General features: G+C 36.6%; 1 protein-coding gene across 1 annotated transcript in view; it reads left to right on the top strand.

The window, feature by feature from the left end:
• Positions 1–23387, top strand: part of SEMA3C (semaphorin 3C) — a 171490-nt gene that overhangs the window by 92698 nt on the left and 55405 nt on the right. Inside the window, exons 3-7 of the mRNA XM_063448177.1 lie at positions 4387–4547; positions 6367–6429; positions 13237–13356; positions 17145–17235; positions 20135–20254. Coding sequence (XP_063304247.1) covers positions 4387–4547; positions 6367–6429; positions 13237–13356; positions 17145–17235; positions 20135–20254 — 555 coding nt within the window. The remainder of the gene's footprint in view (positions 1–4386; positions 4548–6366; positions 6430–13236; positions 13357–17144; positions 17236–20134; positions 20255–23387) is intronic.

The raw sequence follows: 23387 nt of genomic DNA, 5'->3' as shown, positions 1-23387 counted from the left end.
TATTGATAAGACATGGGGAGAGTCTAATTGGATTAGTCACGCTGTTCCAAAGGAAAGGAGTCACCAGTGAGAAGTCCTAAAAGTGTGAGTTAGCAGTAAGGGTACAAGCATCAGGCAGGAGAAGGTCAGTGCAACAGTGAAGCGACTAAAAAGGGCCATACCTACAAATAAGGGACGAAATGTAACAGGGGCCTAGAGTTGTTTGGAGCTACATAGGTAAGTGTTAGTATTTTGAATTAACTTCTATAGGGTACGGGAAGCCAATGTAATGATTGACAGAGAGGTGAGGTGCAACAGTAGAGAAAAATCAGCCTGGCAGGCATCAGCATTTTAGGAGCCCTTCTGCAGTGCTTGCATAGCAAGCAGGGCTGGTGCAATAATTTTTTATGCCCTGCCTAGGCAAACAAACCCCCCCCCCCTCCTCCCCAGGCTTTAGACACCAGAACCTCTACATTAAGCTATATTGTCCATTTAATGTGAGGTAAATTAGAGATTAGTGCCACTAATAATATACTGGATTGCCTACTTACCACCAGATGAGGACAAGAGGATGATGATGGGCTCAGGCTACCATCTGGCTCCACTGGTCTGGTGTTAAAATTGTGCTCACAACAATCAACTAACAGGAAGCAGCTCCATTTTTTGGGGCCCCTTACACAGATCCCCCAGTGCCTGCCCATGAGTATGCCTACAAGGCCCACCCATGAGTTCGCTCACAGGGAGTGGAATGTATGTGTGTCAGGGATTGTGTTATGTGTTATTGTAGAGGATGTAATGTGTGTGTGTTCTTATGAAATGTAGTGTATAGGGATACCAGTTTGTTTTAGGGGACTAGTGTGTGTGTAAGGGATGCATTGTGTGAATCTGTGTTGGTATGTGTAAGGGATGCAAGGTGTGTTTCTGTGTAGGTAATGTAATGCAGTGTGTGTCTTTAATGGGTGCATTGAGTGTGTGTAAGAGATGAATTAAGAGAAGCAGTGTGTGTGTAAGGGATGCATTGTGTGTGTGTGTGTGTGTGTTTGTGTGTTTGTGAGGTATGCATTGTGTATGTGTAAGGGATGCATTATGTGTGTGTGTAATGGATACATTGTGTGTTTCTTTGTGTGTAAGGGAAGCATTGTGTGTTTCTGTTTGAGTGTAGGAGGCATTGTATGTTTTGGTGTGTCTGTATGTGAGTAGAGATGCATTGTATATTTCTGTGCATGTGTGTAGGCATATATTGTGTGTCTCTGTGTATGTGTAAGGATGCATTGTGTATGTGTGTAGTGTGAAAGAGAGGGTTTGTGGGGTAGGATAGGGGCTGAGAGGGGAGCATTTCTTTATTTTTATTATATTTATTTTGTTAATATATTTTTTTAATTTCCCTTATTGGTCTCCCCCCCATCTCTCCCTTAGTGGTCTCCCCCCCAAAAAAACCTTCCCTTAGTGGTCTTCCCCCCCCCCCCCAAATCTTTCCCTTAGTGGTCTCCCCACCCCATATTTCCCTTAGAGCTGTCTCTCCCCCCCAGTGTTCCTTAGTGCTGTCTCCCCCCAGTGTCCCTTAGTGCTGTCTCCCCCCAGTGTCCCTTAGTGCTGTCTCCCCCCAGTGTCCCTGTCCCTTAGTGCTGTCTCCCCCCAGTGTCCCTTAGTGCTGTCACTCCCCCCAGTGTCCCTTAGTGCTGTCTCTCCCCCACCCCCTCTGTGTCCCATAGTGCCGTCTCCCCTCCCTTCCCTGGTGTGCCTCCTACCTCTTTGTAGTGTGGCCGGGCGGCGCAGACCGTGGTACAGGAGTTCTGTTTCCTGTACCCGACCGGACTGACAGGCAGTGCTCACTGAGAGAGCACTTCCTTTCAATGCGGCCGGGTACAGGAAACAGAACTCCTTTACCGTGGTCCGCGTCACCCGGCCACACTGAGTGACCCAGCCTATAGGACGTGCCAGCTTTGATAGCAAAGGAGTATGATATCTATTATCCTTGTTAGTTGGCAAGGTAATGTGCTTTCTACATCTAGAAAGTATATGGTTAATTTGAAGGCAAATGTGCAACTCTAATTTGGTAATATAGAGGGTTCATAGGCAGGCAAATGTGGCAAAATGTAATTTGGGCATAGAGAGGGGTTAAATGTTAGTGAAATGAGGCAGTCTAAATTGAGAAAGGAGAGTTCCCAAGACTTTAAAGTCACTTTACACTGAAAACAAAACGCAGAAAGAATTTTATTTTTGGACACACATTTTGTTTGCAGCATGGAGTGTTAGTAGGTGTGTGAATGCAGGGATTCATATGTAAAACGCAAAAACAGGTTGTGCCAAATATGCTGATAACCGTCCAGACTTCAGATACTTGGAGGTACCGTATATGCAATAAAACTGAGAATAACCAGTGATAGAGTAGATTATCTAGTACTAGGTGCAGGACACACAACAAAAATATTATGGTATAGCACTCACATTTAATAGAGCAACAAACCAGCTCTGAGTAAAACAGCAATATAGTCCCCACTGAGCCTGCAACAGGAAGCTTGTGTCTTCCCTCCCTCCTTGTCTACAGTCCTTTCATGATTCTATCCCATCCGATAACTTTTGTTTGTCTCTGCCCTCCCTCCACCTTCCCTCCTTCTTCCCTTCCTTCGCTGGCTTAGAGCGCGTGCATGCACTTTGAGACGGATAAATGGTCCAGTCTCATGGCTTCTGATTGAACCTTGACGTGGCTCAAGTAATTTTGGGAGTTGGAGGGAGTTTTCAACCAGGGTGGGGAGCTTAGTCTGACACCGGATTAAGTTAAGTAAAACTTATTTCAAAAGTTTTTTTTACCATATTTTTTTCAGTGAAAAAAAGGGTTGGAGAAACCTTTTAATCTTTGCCTGTGGGTGGGGTCCTCATCCACATGTGCCTAGTGTTAGCAGAGAAGCCCAGTGGTCCTGCTGGCTCACATTGTACTGAATCATAGCATCATTATCTTGGCATCCTGCTTCATACACAGTGAAAGCTGTGCAATGATCGCTACTAGAAGTGCAACTTTAGACAGCTGTGCTTCATACTGCTAATGGGAACTTTAAATCATCTTTCCAGAAAGAATGAGCAAATGTTGTTGTTGTTTTTCTGTTAATGTACATGATTTTAGTAATGTATTTTTCCCTTAACAGCAATATATGCATGTGTTGCATAAACTGTACTCTAAATAAAATTACTTAGATACACGGAGGACGACTTAAATAGCCCCAAAGTCAGATTGCTAATAACCTAGAAATATGGTTGTAAGCAGAAAGAAAGAAAAGCAATCGGTAGACTTTCTTCTTAGAGGGTCTGCCAGGAGCTGGTCCTTCTAATATAGAATACAATGCTGTATTGTTATTTAATAAGAGTACACAAAACACTACAGCAAACAATGAAACAAACTGCAAGAGCTGTTGATTTCCTTACATTCAAAATCTGTAAAGCCTCCCTTTAAGTTGGTAGAACAATAGAATATATTATAAATCACATATGATATATTAATATATATTATTAATGTGTATTAATAGGAATGAAGAATATGAGTAGGGTCATCATAAGCCCTCTTAGTTAGGAAATCGGTAATGTTGTTATTCTTTCTGTTTATAGCCTTACTATATCCCATTTATTTTCTGACTTTAATTTGGTGACACTGTTATCTTTGTAGGGTCATTTCTTCTAAAACCATTGTTTCATACTAGATTTTACTTTTTTTTTTTTTGGATACACTTTTTAAAATGATTTAATATTTCTAGATAAACTTTTAAAACTAAGTACTATTTTGAAAACTAATGTAATATTATTTTTTTTTATATGTTGTCATATTACTTATATATGATATTTTTTAAATATTTTGAATAAGTAAAGTTTACAAAGTTTATCTAAAAATATTAAAGAATTTCAAAAGCATAACCAACAATATTAAATTAAGGTTTATATTGTGCTACTAACTTGAAGTAGTGCATTACATTAATATATTATGCTGCTGGATACACACAGCTATTATCTCACGTATCCGCATGTTTTGCAACAATTACATAATGGCATGTATTATGTGATTACTCAATAATATTGATTTGCATGAGAATCATATATATATAAGTTAATAATTTTTGCAAGTAATCTCTTTCCTAATTAAAAACAATCAGAAAAAAATTAGTCTGGAAAATGTTTGTTATTGACTAATCTTTTATTAAAATGCATATTTTCCTTCAAGGAGAGATGAAAATGTGAAAGTTACAATATACAGATTTGCTCAGCAATGTTAGCTCTACATTCATTTTAATTTGTATGGAAAGTGTTTTCTTAAAGGTATCTTGGGATTGAGATTAGTGGATGACTCTTCATTTTACTGCCAGTGTTTTGTATTTATAGCAAAAGCAAAGCAGAATGATATATTTTTCATTTTCCTTGCAGAACTTCAGGAAACAAAAACATCTGAATTCTACAGCATTTCTCAAAGTCCATTGGACTACAGGATTTTGTTAATGGATGAAGATCAGGATAGAATCTACGTGGGCAGCAAAGATCACATTCTATCACTCAATATTAACAACATAAGTCATGATCCTCTTAGTGTAAGTTGTTAAAAACGCTTGTCTAGCTTTCAAGGTATCACTAATACATTTGTATGATATTTACATTTAAACACCAATTTAATGAGTGCAGCTGTCTGTTAGTTTTTACTGCCAGTTTGCAGAAATATCAATGAGTTTTACAGCTGTAGGCTAAAAGTCAAGACCTTTATGTTATGGAATGGGCAATTTTTTTTATCACCAAAGCCCTCCTCAATAAATCTCTCTACTTCTCATTTTACCTTCTAAAATTAACACAGGGTGATATCTTTAAAGAAGTAACTAAGTTATTCATATCTCTACTCAAAACCTATTTGCATGTATTACCATAATGAGAATGTCTGGGATGGTATCTCCATGATTTACAAAACTCTCACAAAAAGCAGCATACGTATTTTGTTTTTTAACCCCTTAAGGACCAAACTTCTGGAATTAAAGGGAATCATGACATGTCACACACATCATGTGTCCTTAAGGGGTTAAACAAACATTTTATTGTAATTTTGAAAGGTAAAACATAGAGAGTACTTTATATTGATGATTAATAACAGGTCCAATATTAGGAACATTACAAAATGTACATAACATAACAAAATAAAATAACAAAATTATTCAAATTACGTCAAAACAAGAAAATGAAGGATATCGAACACGTACATATTGCAACAAACAATCATTTTAGGAACAGTCCAGTCCTTCTTCCTCTATACGAAGATAAGACGCTGGATGTCATTGGAAACATCCAGGATCCCAGGATTACACTCTCTGGGATAAAGTCTTTCAAAATGTAGCCCTTTTGAGGTAAGAAAGCACCAGAGACCTCCTGGCACCATAACAACTGCATTGTAACAACATTGATATGGTTCCATACTGGTACCTTAGGGCAAAAATAAATGTTAGAAAGAAGAAAGCTGGCACTTGCAACATGTACTAGTATGATATATCTTTGCTTCTATAACTGATACTTACAGACTAGGAGACTTTTGTTCCGGTTAGAAAAACTGCAACCAACATCCTGCAGACAGTAAATCTGCTTATTATTTAACTCAATGTCAGCAAGGTTCTTCATTAGATTTTTGCACGAGTTTTAGATTTTCTATTTTGTACTTTTCATCCCGTGTAGCAGGTAGTATCCAATTATGTTTGGGTTTTATATCACTTTTTAACATATTGGTTTTAATCACACTTTATGTCATGTGTGTTGTATAATATTATTGATTACTCTACTTCACATATATTACTTGTATATATGAAGAGGGATAAGGGGATTTGAACCCAAAACAGGTACTATCCCTCCTAAATAGAGACACTTAGGAGGTTTGCATATATCATAGTGTTACTAGTGTTGACATTTTGTTGATACTGAAATTTGTTTTGTAGACTCAATGTTTAATTTATAGATTAAACAAAAATATGGCTACCATTGATAATTGATATGTCAATGTAATAAATGGCACTAGCATTCTTGCAAATTTAGTAGAGACATAATGTGATAACTCTTGATTATATTTCTAAAGCATTTTAACATGTCTTGAGATGTTACCTTATTGCTAAATAGGTTCCAGTAATTACATGAAAAGTGTTTAAAATAAATATTTTTAAATGCCAGATTTAGGCACTCTTCCCTTTATTTGTTAACAAAATGTACAGTTAGTATGCATATGGCGCAGGAGAGATTTTTAACATATTTGTTTTACATCTGTATACAAAATGTTGCAAAATCTATCCTAAAAATCCATGATAACACATTGCAAATGTTCACTATGTTGTCCAAATCGTTGCTAATTCTTTTAAATATCTGCATGTTTTTATTTGTAATCAGGTTTTCTGGCCGGCATCTGCTAACAAAGTTGAAGAGTGCAAGATGGCTGGCAAAGATCCCACAGTAAGTCAGTGAGGAAAATACTTCTATTGTGAGTCAGGCTTGTGTCTTTGGAGCCAAAAGAAAGAATGGATGGGTGTAGGCTCTCTTTGTATTGGATAGGTGACTTTTCTGTTAGATTTGAACCTGTCATTGTTACGGTCATTTATTGGAAACACAAATGGTAAGACTATTTATTTTTTATTTCAACCTGTCAATGTTACGGTCATGTCGTGTAAAGACAAATGGTAGGATTATTTCTGATCTATATTAAACATACAAATTCAGTTTATAGCTATTCACATATCTAGCATCTTCAATGAATAATAATGTAAAGTGCATTGTATTGACACGATTTACTCCACTGGAATGATTTACTAACTATTGGACCAAGTAAAATACAACTGATTAGAGACCTTGCTGTGCCTATATTGCACTGATGGCTCCCATGTGTTTCTCAATTCTATGGATTTTTTTCCAGAAACTCAGTTGGTTTAAAATCAAATCCTTAACTTTTGTTCAAGTTGAGTTCCTTAGAACTCATTCTAAAGTTAATGTTGATCTAGAAAAAGGTTGCATTTGAGTGCTACTTAATTTGCCCCCAATCTTTTCTTTGGCTTTAATGTACATGTAAAACATGTTGTTTTTTTTACCTAATGGTCACATGCTTAACTTACTTTTCTCTACTTTGCATTAAATGCAATTTGATACAAGTTCTTTGATACCAGTACATGCAGAAGGAAGTAGAGCTTTCCCATACGGCCCACTGCTGTCTTATAGCACATGTGATAAATCTTCCACCATCATGATAAAGGGGATGTGCACTGGACCCATAATGTGTTTCACAGATTTGAAAGTTTCTTGAATGCGTGGCATAATGCATTTCTATTCAGAGTGCGAAAGCATACCAAAAAGCACTATATTCTACAAATAAAACGTATTTAAGGGCTACTTAAATAGTCCAGGAGATACTTCAGGAGTAGATGCTTCTAAAACACAGAAAGAAAAAACAAATGGGGACATAGAAAAATATGAGTTACTTCACAAAATGTTTTATACCATCTAGAGCTTTAAGTATAATATATGCAAAAGACTTGAGCACAGCGGGCAGATATTTTGTCCATGTAATGTTTTGGTTCAGGTGAATATTGTCCATGCAATCGTTTCAACATAAACGATTTGGATGAACTAAAATGGCACAAAAATTGCACCTAATAGAGTACTGCAAAATCATTTTGTACTATTTGATTCACAGATGAAGTGAGCCATAGAGGAAAAAAGGAGGAGCAGTAAAAAAATCTTCATTCATATATTTACCTATTACATATTTAATAGTTATGTTTTTTTGTTTTTTTTATACTGCTCCTCATTTTTTCTCTCTCTTAATCATTTGATCTTTGAATAACATCAACATTTAGTAGCTGTCCCCTAACCATTTTTTGGGGGCACCACGGATAGAATTCCGGATGACGAAACAAATAATATGGATCATTAATTGTTCTTTTAATTTGTTTCATGATTCAGTCATATGGTGAGTTGGAGTTGTGAAATTAGGATGAATCGTCACTCAGGGCTGGCAAGGTCAAACAGGATTTGGCCTATCAGGAGTTTCAGTGGGACTTCAGCTATCTGCTAGTGCAACCCGAGCGGTAATTGCAGGAAATGATTTCAGAAATCCACACTGGAGTAGAGCAGCCCACAGCAGCTATTGCAGCTTGTGCCCTTGACCTGCACCTGGCCAGCCCAGCCCCATTGTCCCCAGAAAAGCCACCTACATTGCTAGGTATACACAGAGCTGCAGAAGAAGCTCCACATACAAATAATACAAACACCCTACACACAAACACACACACATTCCCTACAAACACAACACCACTAACAAGCCACATACACGCACACAACCCCAAAAGCAGCCTCTCACATGCTTTACCAAATGCAGTCCCACACATACACACACTACTAAATACACAATGTGACATATCATCCAGACACACAATTGCAAAAGCAGCCCCCATACACAGCCCATGTTCATAGGTATCAAAGTTGCAAAGCAACTGCAGCATCCATAAATAACACAAGCACAATACGGCAACATACTCACCTCAATTTAAAAAAAAAATAGGACCTGCACACCAGGGACTTCACGATCTTATTTTGGCACAGTAGTAGTAAAAGGTTGCCTACCCCGGATCTAGACTTTAGTTATTACGAATAGCAAAACACCAATGCATTTTTTTTAAATGGCTGTTTCTTTTAGTTCTACAACTCATTTTTCACATGTTTTAAAAAGATGGGTTATAAGAGTTTACTGTGGTACACGGTTATGGAAAAGAACATTTTATTATTTTAAACCTGGGCAGTCACTTCCAATGAAATGTTTAATCCAATTTTCTCACATTAAAACTCAACATATTATTTATTTTTTCATAACTGCTTTTTCTTGCATGCAGACATTACGGCTACATAAATTATAAGAGCAAACCTGGCAAAATAGCTTTGTCATTTAGACCATTAGTTCACCAACCAGTAAACTTTTATATACTAGAATTGTCAAGGTGTAATTTTCAATATTTACTGCAACTTTTAATTTTCAATTTTCACTGTAACTTGAGAGAGAAATAAATATGTTTCATCTGTGCTATATTATTATAGTTCATAAAAAAATTACATACAAGGCAAGTTACAGCTGGGTAGAGTGAAACATCTTGGCTGTTTTAATAAAACATAAAAAACATGCCTAGGGTGCATGATATTCCAGCTATTACATGGATTAAAAAATAAATAAATTGTGGCTACCTAAGACATCACTGTCAACTAGACTTGGGCATTTGTTTTCGGATGAACATGATTTCATCCAAACTTTGTCCATTCGTCTGAAAGACCAATGAATGGATACAAATTACAACAAATGGAATGAAGATCGAATTGCTTATTGTACAAAACGTTGTCCATGCAATTCCTTCTGTCATTCGTTTGCTTTAGTTTATTACAAAGAAGGAACTACCGTCTGGCAGCCCTCTCCTAATATTTAGAAAAAGAAGCAGAGGTGTGTCCTACAGCAGCAGTTATTCCTGCCCACAGGGCCGCAATGAGAAATTCTGGGATCCCTAACACAGCTCACGGTCTGGACCTCCAAATCCCACCCTCAGGTCCCACCTCCAAATCTTGCCCACAGGAATACACACACAGACACAAATGCACGCACTAATACAAAAGGACACAGATACAAACACAAAGATACACACACAGACACAGGAATACACACACAGACACACAAATACACGCACTGACTCAAAAGGACACAGATACACACAAACAAAGATGCACACATAGTGAAACATACATACATACAGACATACATACAGACATATTGACATACATATGCATCTCATTTTTTCATCCACCCTCCTGTTTCTTACCTTTTTGTTGCAGGAGGGTGGCTTGGGTTGATGGGAGTCGGCTGGCTCTCCCGCTTCACTGCCTGGCTGGCTCTCCTCCCGCACGGAGTGAGCTGGGAGGAAGTGACCGACCATCACTACCTCCCAGCAGAACTTGCGTTTTTTTAAAGGGCCCGGTCGTGCTATTACACGGCCGCAGCGCTGACCCGGCCCCTGAAGATATAGGGCCCATCGGGTGGCCCTAAATGCTTGGGCCACCTGGTGGGCCGTATTAGCGTGCATATCCCGGTGCAGCTTCACCGATGGCAGCTCTGCTGCTACACATGGGACCGGGCGGTCGTCATGGTTGTTACCCCCTGATGGTGGCCTGGCTGCTGGATCGCTAACCCAATAAAGGAGGACCTGGCACAGGTACCCCTCGCCCTCATTACTGGGGAGGAAATAGTCGTACATAGTGGGCAAATAAACTAAAAGGGCCATTGATGTGGGTTGGAGGGTGACACTAGGACCCCCCATTTAGTTTAATAGCTCCCACTTATAAGGCACAGGTGGGGGCATAGGACACTATGACACTATGCCCCACATTTATTTATTTTTAAATGCGCCACCATTGGGTTGTGGGAGACCTGCACCAGGTCCCTCTTTATTGGTTTAACGACTGGGTACTGGGTGTTCACTGTTTAGTAGACATGCCTCTACTCACAGCATGGCAAGTAGGTGCTCTAGCGAGAATTCAACTCCCTTATTCACTAATACTAAATATATTTTACTTAGTGTTAGTACAGTTGTCTGAAAGACAAACATTATGAATAGGAAGGGTTTTTCATAATTTTGGCCACTCAGCTTCTTAGTAGATAGCTCACTAATCCTTGTGAGATTGCAATAATGATACCAAATAAGTAGGTGTCTACTAAACAGCTCCCTAAATTGGTACTCTTAAATATGGCAATCCCACAACGGTTCCTTTTTAAGAAATTATCAACTAAACAGCTGCAAGATGCAACTCTGACCCGTGGCACTGATAGGAATTTCATTAGTCCAAACTAAATTCTAAAAATAATGGCCAAATGGCCAAATTTCACTTAAAAATAAAATGAATAAATAAACGCAATTCGGTTCAGACAAAACACATTTTTTTCCGTCTGAATGTATTCAGAAGAAAAAACAAAAATGTTTGCTGCGCCCAAGTCTACTGTCAGTCCCTGTCCCAGCCAAAGTCCCATGGATGGATTGAGTTAAATATCTGCATAGGACACTGCCATATTCATTCTCCTCCACCTTATGAGTGGTGTTATAGAGGGTTATATAGTCAAAGCTTCCCAAGCAGTATGTATTTGATGCAGTTTAATTTATACATTTATATTAAAGTTATAATTCAGCAGAACCTCCATTATGTTCTTGGAGAATTTACCACATATTACTGCTTATTTTCACAGGCCTGCAAAATGTTAGTGAGCAAATTTCTCTGGCTGACTGATTTAGACACAGGAAACAATTACTATGGGAAAAAAAAATTAATTAATAAATCTATTACAGAATGGCAAAGCTTCTCCTGGCATATGGTCTATAATGACCTGGCTGTGTGCTGTAATTGCAATCAGAACCATCAGTCTTTTCATATCGTATTGGTGTTTCAGGCTGAGGAACAAATTCTCTAATAAATGAAAAATAAATCCAGCAGATCAAGTGCAATTAATGCAGACAACAGCTTATTAGTGCACTTGATTATGTACATAATTATTATTATTGTAGCTCCAACATCTATTTAGCGCCAACATATTCTGCAATGCGTTGCCATTTTTATGTGGGGATATAACCGTAAATGAGACAAACGATTACAAATGTTAGCAGATTGGCAGTTCTAGTTTGTGCATGTTCTGCTTCAGAATTGCGAGGATAGCTAAACAGGACCTTTTCAATTTTTGATCACATAATTTGTTTTTTATCTACTTACTGCTTTACATTGATACGTTTTAAAGTATTTTTGGTGCCATATAAATGATAATGATGAAGTGTTGGGAATAAAACTACAATGCAGGATCTACTATATGACAGAAATCAATTTTCCTAATGAGAAGTTTTTGTCTTATACAATTGTTAAAACTTAAAAAGATTTAAAGCTAAAACACATGTACTTTCTTTTTAGCAATATTTATTGTTTTACAGTGAAGAATCATATAGCAAAAAACATGTTTTACTTATTACAGTGTGCTGTAGTGGATATGGAGTGCACCAGGAGTGCACTGGTGCCACATTTTGTAAGAAGTCAAAATATTTTAGAATAGCTTGACATCTTGATTGGCGTGCACCAGGTGTTGTTGCCTTCCTCCACTACAGCAATCAGCCGACATTCTCAGCCAATGAGCTAGCCTTGCACTGCAATGTAGGAGCTTCAATGGAGATGGGGAGCAGCACCTAGCAGGCCAATGTAAGAAGACACACATTCTACAATGGATTGACTACTTGCAATGAGTGGGCACCAGAGTACTCATAGAATCATAATCACTACAGAGCACTGTAGTAGTTATGGTGCTGGGAATGTGCCTTTAATACAGAGACAACAATTGTATCGGAGTGGTGGTGCATACCAAACTAAAAGTGAGTAATTCTAAGTGAAGGAAAAATAGTTGGTTATAAACTTTGCAGACAAGAAGAAATAAAAGAGAAACAAGAATGGGATGGAGGAAAGTAGTGAAATTGGAAAGGATTGCTGCAAGTGGTGCTCAGTTTTTACAGAGTAAAAAAATCTGAATCATTTTTAAACTAACCCAAGTGAATAATATATGTGAATGGTCAATATCAATCTTATTGTCATGGGAAATAATTTCCCTTGGTTATTCTGAGATCCTCAACTGTCTGGATCCATGAAAACAAGATGCAAGGGTATATGCATGTACTATTAATATTTTTTAAGATATACATGGCCTATAGAATGTAAGCTCGATTGAGCAGGGTCCTCTTCAGCCTATTGTTCCCGTAAGTTTTTTGTAATTGTCCTATTTATAGTTAAATCCCCTCTCATAATATTGTAAAGCGCTACGGAATCTGTTGGCGCTATATAAATGGCAATAATAATAATAAATAATAATTGTGGACTATTTTAAATGCATGTTCTACTGTTAAGGTTTCTTTTTGTTTTGTAGAGAAAAATTATCATCTAGAAGCAGACAGCTAGCATTTTTACAATACTTGTGTCTTTAAATAGATATATTTCATTTTAATAAATAGCAATTGTAATCTATGAAACTGCCAAATGTGTTAAAGTACATTCTTAGTAGGTTTATGGGTTTTTTATGATTTTCTTAAACCAAGACATTTGTTAAATACATTTTCAACAGGATAATGAAATTAATATGTTTGCTCTCAAATAAAACCAGATTACTAAAACACACTGTACATTATATCATTTCACTTTTTTTTTTATTATTTCAAGCATGGCTGTGGAAACTTTGTACGTGTAATTCAGAGCTTCAACCGAACTCATTTGTATGTTTGTGGGAGTGGAGCCTTCAGTCCTATATGCACCTATGTCAACAGAGGCCGTAGATCTGAGGTACAGTACATGTAATATCTCTAGACCTTTTAGAGGTACATTTATGCTGTTATGATTAAATATCTATTATACTTTTAAATTGATATATACATAATTATTCACTGAATTGAGTATTCAATGTGAATTTAAAGTGAATTTAAAATTTAAGAGGAAAGAAATCAGCTATGTTTTCCTTTCCACTGCTTTGGCCTTAAATTTGAAATTCACCTTGAAACCGTGAATAACCCTTATACGCTATATTTTGTCAAGGTGACCTATTTATGCGTGATAATTATAAGATAGGAATTGTGTTTGATTACTAACCAGCTGGTTCAAAAACAACATATCTTCAAAAAAGATACACTAACGCATTTCATTAAGTTAAAGGACCACTATAGTGCCAGGAAAACATACTCGTTTTCCTGGCACTATAGTGCGCTGAGGGTGCCCCCACCCTCAGGGCCCCCCTCCCGCCGGGCTGGATGGAGAGGAAGGGGTTAAACTTACCTATTTTTCCAGCACCGGGCTGGGAGCTCTCCTCCTGCTCTCCTCCTCCTCTTCGCCTACTTGGCTGAATGCGCATGCGCGGCAGGAGCTGCGCGCGCATTCAGCCGGTCTCATAGGAAAGCATTTACAATGCTTTCCTATGGACGCTTGCATCTTCTCACTGTGATTTTCACAGTGAGAAGCACGCAAGCCCTCTAGCAGCTGTCAATGAGACAGCCACTAGAGGCTGGCTTAACCCTAATATAAACATAGCAGTTTCTCTGAAACTGCTATGTTTATATAAAAAAGGGTTAACCTTAGCTGGACCAGGCACCCAGACCACTTCATTAAGCTGAAGTGGTCTGGGTGCCTATAGTGGTCCTTTAACGAAAACAATTGAGTCATTTAAAATGGCATGTGCACAAACAGCAAGATGTTTGAATGCTCCTATGGAAATATATTGTGAAAATGCATCAGGTGCACAGTGACACAGTAATTGTTGAACTTGAGAATTAAGCCCATCAATGCCTCTCTATGGAGATGCATTGTATTGGCTTAGATCATCCGTAATGCTGACCTCAGACAGGGAGGTACAGCATCTGCAGTGAGATGAGTGCGAAGTGGGAGTAAAGGTAGTTAAAATGATTTATTTATTCTAACAGTTAATACATTTACTATTTAAAATTAGTGCTCCTTTAATTAAAATGACACTATTATACATTTATCTTCCCATAAATCACTGCAAAATATGAGTAGACTAATATTATCATCATATAACCAGGCATAATAAATTAATGTGTAACAACTACTTTAAGATCTGACAGTTTCAGTGGAATGATGGACTCTTCTAAATGTGTCACAGCTATAACAAATACATAAAAGATTGCTAGTTTACTGAGCTTTCCTTTTGGAACATTGTATAACAGAAAACTTTTGACAGAAGAAAAAAGTGCCACACCCCATGTGGTCAAAGCAGCTTAAAAATAACCACCCCCATTGTATTAGTATATTTTCCATTAAAAGAGAGTGTGTAAGTATAATATTAATAAAACATAATTTACATAGAGGTGATATTACATGTAGTCTTTTATTTTCTATAATAAAAATGATGACACATTTCCTTTAAAGGAACATTCTAAACATTAAAAGCATACTCTACAGTACATTGTAATGGGTATGATGCAAGGAGTCCCCTTCCCCCTCCCAGGTGCAATTTAAGAATTATTTGACAATTTATCTAGGGTCCACTGGCCATTGGTTATTTCTTCCAATGGAATCAGAAAATACTGCAAGGAGCTACCATTTGCTCAACTGAGCTAAGCCCCGTGCAGACAGTTCATTGGCTGAAAGCATCATCTGAGTTCTCTGAGCCAATGAGTGTCTCGCTGCACAGCCAGACTTGGCTCAATGCAGGGATGGAGGCTACTAGCACTCAGTGGACCCAATGTAAGCTGTCAAATCAGCAGATCATAGTACTTATGGTGCTTGGAGGGTTCCTTTATAGTGCAAAATGATGTGGAAAAAAATTGCTGAGTAATGTAAATATTTTCTTCTTTTTATTTATTTATATATATATATATATGGAAGCTGTAATAAGAGCCCAGTTCTTGCCTATAATTTACTATGCTTGTATTATACATATAAATGATAAGTTGTATTCCCTGTGAAACTTGTTATGTCATATTACTCAGACAGCCATTTCCTTTTTATAATAAAAGAGATACATAATTTATTAAATCTTTGTTTATGTCCCACTATCGGATCTCGCATGCACTTAATGAAATTAACTAGGATGTTGATGACATTCAGATGTCTGTCTATACACGACACTAGATCACGCCTGACATTATCAAAGTATAGGAAAGGTCAGAGGAAACATTCCTTCTGCACAATGAAGCTAAAATTCAAAGATGCTATTCATAATTCAAAGAACAAAAGACTAATTTAAAGAGTGCACAGCAGTTTTGGTGGTTAGGAAGGAACTATTATTCATTGTAACTAGCTTATGACGTTAAATCACTTGGGAAGTTCTTTGTCAGGGCAGGAACTAGTTCACAGAACTGCACGTTAAACTGCAAAATGTTATGTACATAGATTTATTTTTGGTATTATTGAGAATACGATGCAGTTCATAATACAATGGATAATGCTTCCTTGTATCAATGAAGCCTTCGACTTAAATTCCTGTGTGCCTAATTGTGCGTAATAAGTGGTAGTAATAGATACAGATGCTCTTAAAATAATGTAAAATAATATTTAAAATGTGTTGCTGCAAATTTACAATGTTTAATAAAACCCTGCATATGACAATCCATATTTTTTTTTAATATATTCTCTATATTCTCAATAAAAAAAATTCCACAAGACAGATTATTTTATCATTGTTAAATTGGGAAAAATAATAAACTAAATTCAAAACAGGATTACTTTGAGCATGAAATGTGAGAACTTGTTTATATATATACATATAGAAACTCTAGGCACCATAATAACTTTAGTTTAATGAAGCTGTTTTAATGTATAGATCGGGTCAATGCAGTCTGGCTACTTAATTCTCTGCTGCTTAGTTAAATCACTTTTGTGTCTGTTTTTCCAGTCCTAGACTAGAGCATGATCTATACACCAAAACCACACCATTAAGCAAAAGTTGTTTTGGTGCATCTCTTTAAAGGGACACTATAGTCACCAAAACAACTTTAGCTTAATGAAGTAGTTTTGGTGTATAGATCATGTCCCTGCAGTCTCACTGCTCAATCCTCTGCCATTTAGGAGTTAAATCACTCTGTTTATGAACCCTAGTACCACCTCCCTGCATGTGACTTGCACAACCTTCCTACACATTTCCTGTAAAGTGTCATCTAAAGTTTATTCTTTCTTTATTGCAAGTTCTGTTTATTTAGATTATCTTATCCCCGGCTATGTTAATAGCTTGCTAGACCCTGCAAGAGCCTCCTGTATGTCATAAAGTTCAATTTACAGAGAAAGAGATACAATTGTTTAAGGTAAATTACATCTGATTGAAAGTGCAGGGTGTGTCAATCAGAGACAAAGGCTGCATAAAAAAAGAAACGAAGTGATTTAACTCCTAAATGGCAGTGAATTGAGCAGTGAAACCTGAGAAGCATGACCTGTACACTAAACCTGCTTCATTAGGATAAAGTTGTTTAGGTGACTATAGTGTTCCTTTAAGAATGTATTTTATCATCATACCTTCTCAGTTTTTTATGTATATCAGTAACTGTATATCTATTTAGGTGTGTGTATTGGAAATATTCCCCCCCCCCCCCCCCCAGTTTTTTAAATGAATTCATTTTATTCAACAGGATCATATTTTCTTAATTGATCACAAGAATGAGTCTGGGAAAGGACGTTGTTCTTTTAATCCAAAAGTAAACACAGTGTCTGTCATGATTAGTAAGTATCACACTCAATAATGTTGTGCGTAAGCAATTTAAGATGATATCACATGTAAACTGCAAATATTCCAAATTCTAGTGAAACATCAGAAACCAAACTTCTTGGTTCATAAATATATAATTTACTAATAATGGAAATGTATACACTATTGTACATAAGATACGGGTTTCTTGGATATCTTTACAATCCTATGATACTGATTACTATTTGTATTCCTTACTATTATTTCTCTTGTGACTTGTTTTCAATATGGTATTATTGGTTTGTGTGAGATACATTACATGACATATAGATTTTAAAGAATTCAGACAAGCACATCCTTAGGTATACAATGCGTTAAACAATGTAGCAAATTCTGTTGCTTGTAACAACAATACCACATACCACAAAAGAAAGGGGAAATATGTGACCACAGAACCTCCATCACTCCTCACACCATTCCTACTTCACCTGCGTAGTGAAGCTTTCCTATGACTCACACTCACCACTGTTTTTTGTCTAAAAAAAAAAACATGAACAAAATAAAACATAAAAAACATAATATCGAATTAAAACGTGAAAACATAAATATGGAAATTGTTTGTAACATTAGGAAACTGCAGGCTGAAATGCACCTCCTTTTAAATGTATTATGTAGATAATTTATTAACAATATGAAAAAAGTTAAAAATGTTAACATAATACTTGCTTTGAAGATCACTCTGCCATAGTTGCTGCTAATCCACCTTCACCTTCAAGATCAGGTAGAGGCTTCATCATTTTAGAGCCTGCTACTCGCTCAGTGCTTGAGGGGTGTTGGAACTTACCTTTCAGATTAAGGTGAAAATAATGACAACATTAAAGAAACATGATAGTGACATGAATACAAATATCTATTCCTCTCACTATAGTTATAAAAATCAATTTTAATCCCTCCTCCGTCAGGTTAGAGAAAAGGTGATTTTACTCACCTTCTTACATCGTCGCGCAGGACTGTCGCGGCTGGCCTGCCCACACTTTGCCCTCCTTAGCTGAGATCATCAAACTTAGGAAAGCATTGGGAGGCTACTGTGCATGCAACTCTGTGCAAATGCAAATCATTTGTGCAGCACTAAACCCAGGAAGCACCTCTAGTGGCTGTCTGAGTGACTGCCACTAGAGGTGTTACTAGGCAGCAATGTAAACTCTGCCTTTTCTCTGAAAATGCAGTGTTTACATTGAAATCCCTGCAGTTACAGGCTATAGACACCAGAACAACTACATTAAGCTGTACTTGTTTTGGTGATTATAGTGTCCTTTTAAGGATTTAAAAGGTACAATGCGTGGGACAACTTTCTCGCACCATAACCACTAAAATATGCTCTAGTGGCTGTAGTTTTTTTTGGAACATTCCTTAAACTGTTCAACATTTGTACCTACGTCATGTATGAAAAATTAGTCACATGTTTTTTTTTAAATGATTCCCAAGTGTTTTAATAGTAGTGCAGACTACAAGTGACTTCAGAGCTAAAACAAATCAGAATGTAAAACACTACTGAAATGTCAAGTGCAGTTTATGGAAGGTTTGACTCATAGACATTTAAGATGTATGTATATTTATCATATATTTCCTGTGCTTTTTAAAAGGACTATTTACACACGTATAACTATGACTTTAATTGACCTGAATGTATTTCTGTTTGTTACATTACACTGTGCAATTGGATTTTGAAATTGCATTTCCTGTTTTATTTAAAATGTATTGTACTATATACATTTATGGGTCAATATATATACACATTCATGGTACATTTGGGCTATATTTTTGATAAATCATGACACGGTGTAATATGTTACATATTACACCGTGTCATGATTTATCAAAAATATAGTTACATAGCTGAAAAGAGACTTGTGTCCATCAAGTTCAGCCTTCCTCACATATATTTTTGGTGTTGATCCAAAAAAAGGCAAAAAAAAAACAGTCTGAAGCGCTTCCAATTTTGCAAAAACTAGGAAAAAATTCCTTCTTGACCCCAAAATAGCAGATGTCTCCTTGGATCAAGCAGCTATTACCCCACTAATTAGAAATTATATCCCTGTATGTTATGTTTTACAAGTATTTATCCAATTGCTGTTTAAACATCTGTATGGACTCTGATAAAACCACCTCTTCAGGCAGAGAATTCCATAACCTTATTGTTCTTACTGTAAAATAAAAACTTTTCTTTGCCTTAGATGAAATCTACTTTCTTCCAGCCTAAATGCGTGACCTTGTGTCCTATGTGTAGCCCTGTTTATGTATACATTTCCAGATAATGGTTTGTACTGGCCCTGAATATATTTGTATAATGTTATCATATCCCCTCTCTGAGGCGCCGTTTTTCTAAACTAAAGAGATTTAAGTTTTTTAACCTTTCTTCGTAACTAAAATGCTCCATTCCTTTTATCAATTTTGTAGCTCGTCTTTGCATGTTTTCTAGTGCCATGATATCTTTCTTTAGAACAGGTGCCCAAAATTGCACAGCATATACAAGGTGTAGTCTTACCAGCAAAGAGGCAAAATTATATTTTCATCCCGAGAATTTATGCCCCACATTTATACATGACAAAACCTTACTGGCCTTAGCAACTGCAGATTGACATTGCATGTTGCTGCCTAATTTGTTGTCTATAACAATTCCCAAATCCTTCTCGTGTGTGTTGTTCATCTGAGGTTGTATTTACCTAATTTTAAGACCTGCTAAGGAACAGATGAGTGTTATTATGTCCTGATATGTAAAACCATAGAATTCAAAGACGGTGTGCTTTATTTTTCCCATGACTCTATAAATTACATTACCTGATATATTTACATGAGATAGCATCTGTGCTCTTGAAGCACAAATACTCATGGCTAAAATTAAAAATTGCTGATTTATAATTTCTACTTTTACAGATGAAGAACTCTTCTCTGGGATGTACATAGATTTTATGGGCACTGATTCAGCTATATTCCGCAGCTTGACAAAACGCAATGCTGTAAGGACAGATCAACACAACTCTAAATGGCTAAGTGGTAAGTCTTAAATTTTAAGTATTACACTATAGAGGTTTTAAGCCTTTTGCTCTACAATGTGATATCATTTATTATAGAGATCAAAAAGGCAAAAATTTAATTTTTATGCTAAATATTTAAACGTGATATGAACAAGAACATTAGGAGATCAACAAATTATTGTGTAATCCCCACTGGCAAATACAATGTATTTCATTTGCATTTGCCATTACAGAGGCAGTAAATGATGATATGCCTCTAATTTAAATTTGACTTGTATTGGACATCCTGCAACCAATGACAAACTTATTATATGCCAAGGGGTATGTATGCCAGTGAGGTGTGTTTAGAATGTTTCTAGGCTAAATGAACTTGGGGTTCACATTTGAAAACCAACATTGTAAAATAATTAAAATAAGATTGTTAAAGGTACCTTCCACTGCCAAAATACTAAAATAAATCACTGTTAATAGATAGACTCCCAAATAAAAACATTCTTGTATTTAAGTATGCATTTTTTCATTGGGAGTATATATAAACATTGTTTTATAAATATGTCGTCAGCCTTTTGCAAGCCCTTCCCTTCTAATTCCACCCAGACATTCTGTGGCTGTCCAATCACAGACTTCCCAATGCAGCTCATTGAGAAGTCTTTGCAATTGCTGCCTCTTGAGTTTAGCTCTGCTAAGTAAAACAACCAGGAAGTAACATGTCTGCTTGAAAGCCATTGGGGTGTAACCAGATTAAATTATAAAAGTGTCAATTTCTATTGAAATCTGCACTTTTCTGCAACATGGGAAAAAAGAGACACACTCTTCACACAAGGATTTTCAGTTTTTAAACAAATAGAGAATAGGTTAATACAAGCCTTGAATGAGAGGGCAGTAACTTTGTAGCTACAGAATGTCAAAAAGTAGATGTTTAATTAATGTATTGCTTTACATTGATATAAAATGAACTTTCTAATTAAATTAGAATACTTTATAGGTACTCCTCGTCCATTGTAGTTACTTAACCCCTTCCCGACCAATGACGTACCAGGTACATCCGCCAAAAAACGGTCGGTAATGACCGCAGACGTACCTGTCATTTAGTAAATTGCCACTTACCTGATCGCTGGTCATCCCCCGTCGGTGATCGCGATCCTGGGGTTGGCCTGGGAGCTCAGGCAGACACCCACTGCCCCGTCTGGCGCTCCCAGGCCATGTGATCACTGGGTCCTCGCGATCACATGTCTGAAATAGCCGGCTTAAAGTTAGTAAAAAAAAATAAAATAAAAAAAAGTTATATAGTACATAAAAAGTATAAATATGATCTAAGCACTTGTGCATGCACATAAACACACATACACCATTATTAAAAGTGTATTTTAATATTAATTATATATATATTAATATTAAAATACACTTAGAATGACTGTAATTTTATATATATATATATATATATATTTATATATATATTTATATATATTTTCCCAGGTCCCAGCACTCAATGTTCCCGGTCTTTTCTCTGCTCCGGAGCAAGTAATCTCTAACCAATGTATAGCGTCCAAGTAGAGAGCACTCTGGAGTCTTAATATTATATCAAAATAAATACTGCTTTATTGTGCAGAATACAAAAAATGTTGACGTTTCAGTCACAGTAGACTTTTCTCAAGGTCTTGAGAAAAGTCTACTGTGACTGAAACTTCGACATTTTTTGTATTCTGCACAATAAAGCAGTATTTATGTTGATATAATATTAAGACTCCAGAGTGCTCTCTACTTGGACGCTATATTTATATATACATACATATATATATATATAAAGCGGTTTAAATTTGTTAATTTTGATATTAATTCCTACAAACTGGTCTTCAAACGAATTGGTCGGTAAGAGGAGTTAAGGGATTCCCTGCTCTGGTGCGTTCTTCTATGTTCGGGGAAACTTCCCCAAACATAGACGAATGCACCAGAGCAGGGAACCCCTCGAATCTATGTTCAAGGAAATTTCTCCGAACATAGATTTGAGGGATTCCCTGCTCTGGTGTGCTTTTCTATGTTCGCACAACTGGCAAATAGCAATTTACAAAAACAGAAATGGGCAAATCTTATGTTTGACCTTGTAACTTTCCAAATCACCATAAAACCTGTACTTGAGGGGTACTGTTGTACTTGTGAGACATTATCCTACACAAATATGAGTGTTTTAGAACAGTAAAATGTATTGTACTGATAATATCATCTGTGAAATGCCAATTTATGTATGAAAAATACAAAAAAAACAACTAATATAAACGCCAGTTTTGGCCAGGGTTTGTGACTAAGTGGCTACTAAAATAGACTGGACATACCCCATTTTGAATACCGTGGGTTGTCTACTTTTATGAATGGTATGCAATGGCCGGGTTAATTTCAATGTGCAAACATGGAAAAGTGGAAAGCCCTACATTTGACCCCTGCAAGTTTGCAAAAACCCATAAAACCTGTACATTGGGAGCACTGTTGTACGCAGGCGATGTTGCTGAACACATAATGGGTGTTATTTGTCAGTAACATATAACAGGAACTGAGAATCCATGCCTATAGTACAATGTGAGAGAAAAATAACACAAAAAAATGACTACCCAAAAGTTTGACAAAGACTGGTGGTAGAATAAGTGCATGGAAAGTGTTAAAATACCACCATTAAAAATACACTAGGGTGTCTACTTTTCAAAAATATATGGTTTGATGGCGGTAAATTACATTGGCTGGCTTAAAAAATGTCCCAAATAGGACTTGGGTGCATGATGACCAGCTGTGAAAATTCCAAGTTAGAAAACTGGAATGTGCACACTCCAAATAAGGTCTTTTATCCCCCAGAGAACCTGGCACACATATACATGGGTGGTATCACTGTACTCAGGAGATGTTGCTGAACAAATATTGGGGTATTGGTTGGCAGTAACCCTTAAAGTTCTCAGTACATATATTCTTAAATTGCTATGTGTGTCACAAAAATCACCAATTATTATTATTTATTTATTTTTTACTTTTGGCATAGATTGGTTGTAAAATGCTTCCATGAAAAGAGTCAAAATACCCTAGGTTTAATACCTTAGGTTGTCTTCTTTTAAAAATATATATACATGTGAAGGGTTATTCAGGGATTCCTGACAGATATCAGTGTTACA

Source organism: Pelobates fuscus, chromosome 3 (assembly GCF_036172605.1).
Source record: "Pelobates fuscus isolate aPelFus1 chromosome 3, aPelFus1.pri, whole genome shotgun sequence".
Classification (NCBI taxonomy): domain Eukaryota; kingdom Metazoa; phylum Chordata; class Amphibia; order Anura; family Pelobatidae; genus Pelobates; species Pelobates fuscus.
The sequence above is the reverse complement of the archived record's forward strand: the minus strand, read 5'-3'. Positions and strand labels throughout refer to the sequence as shown.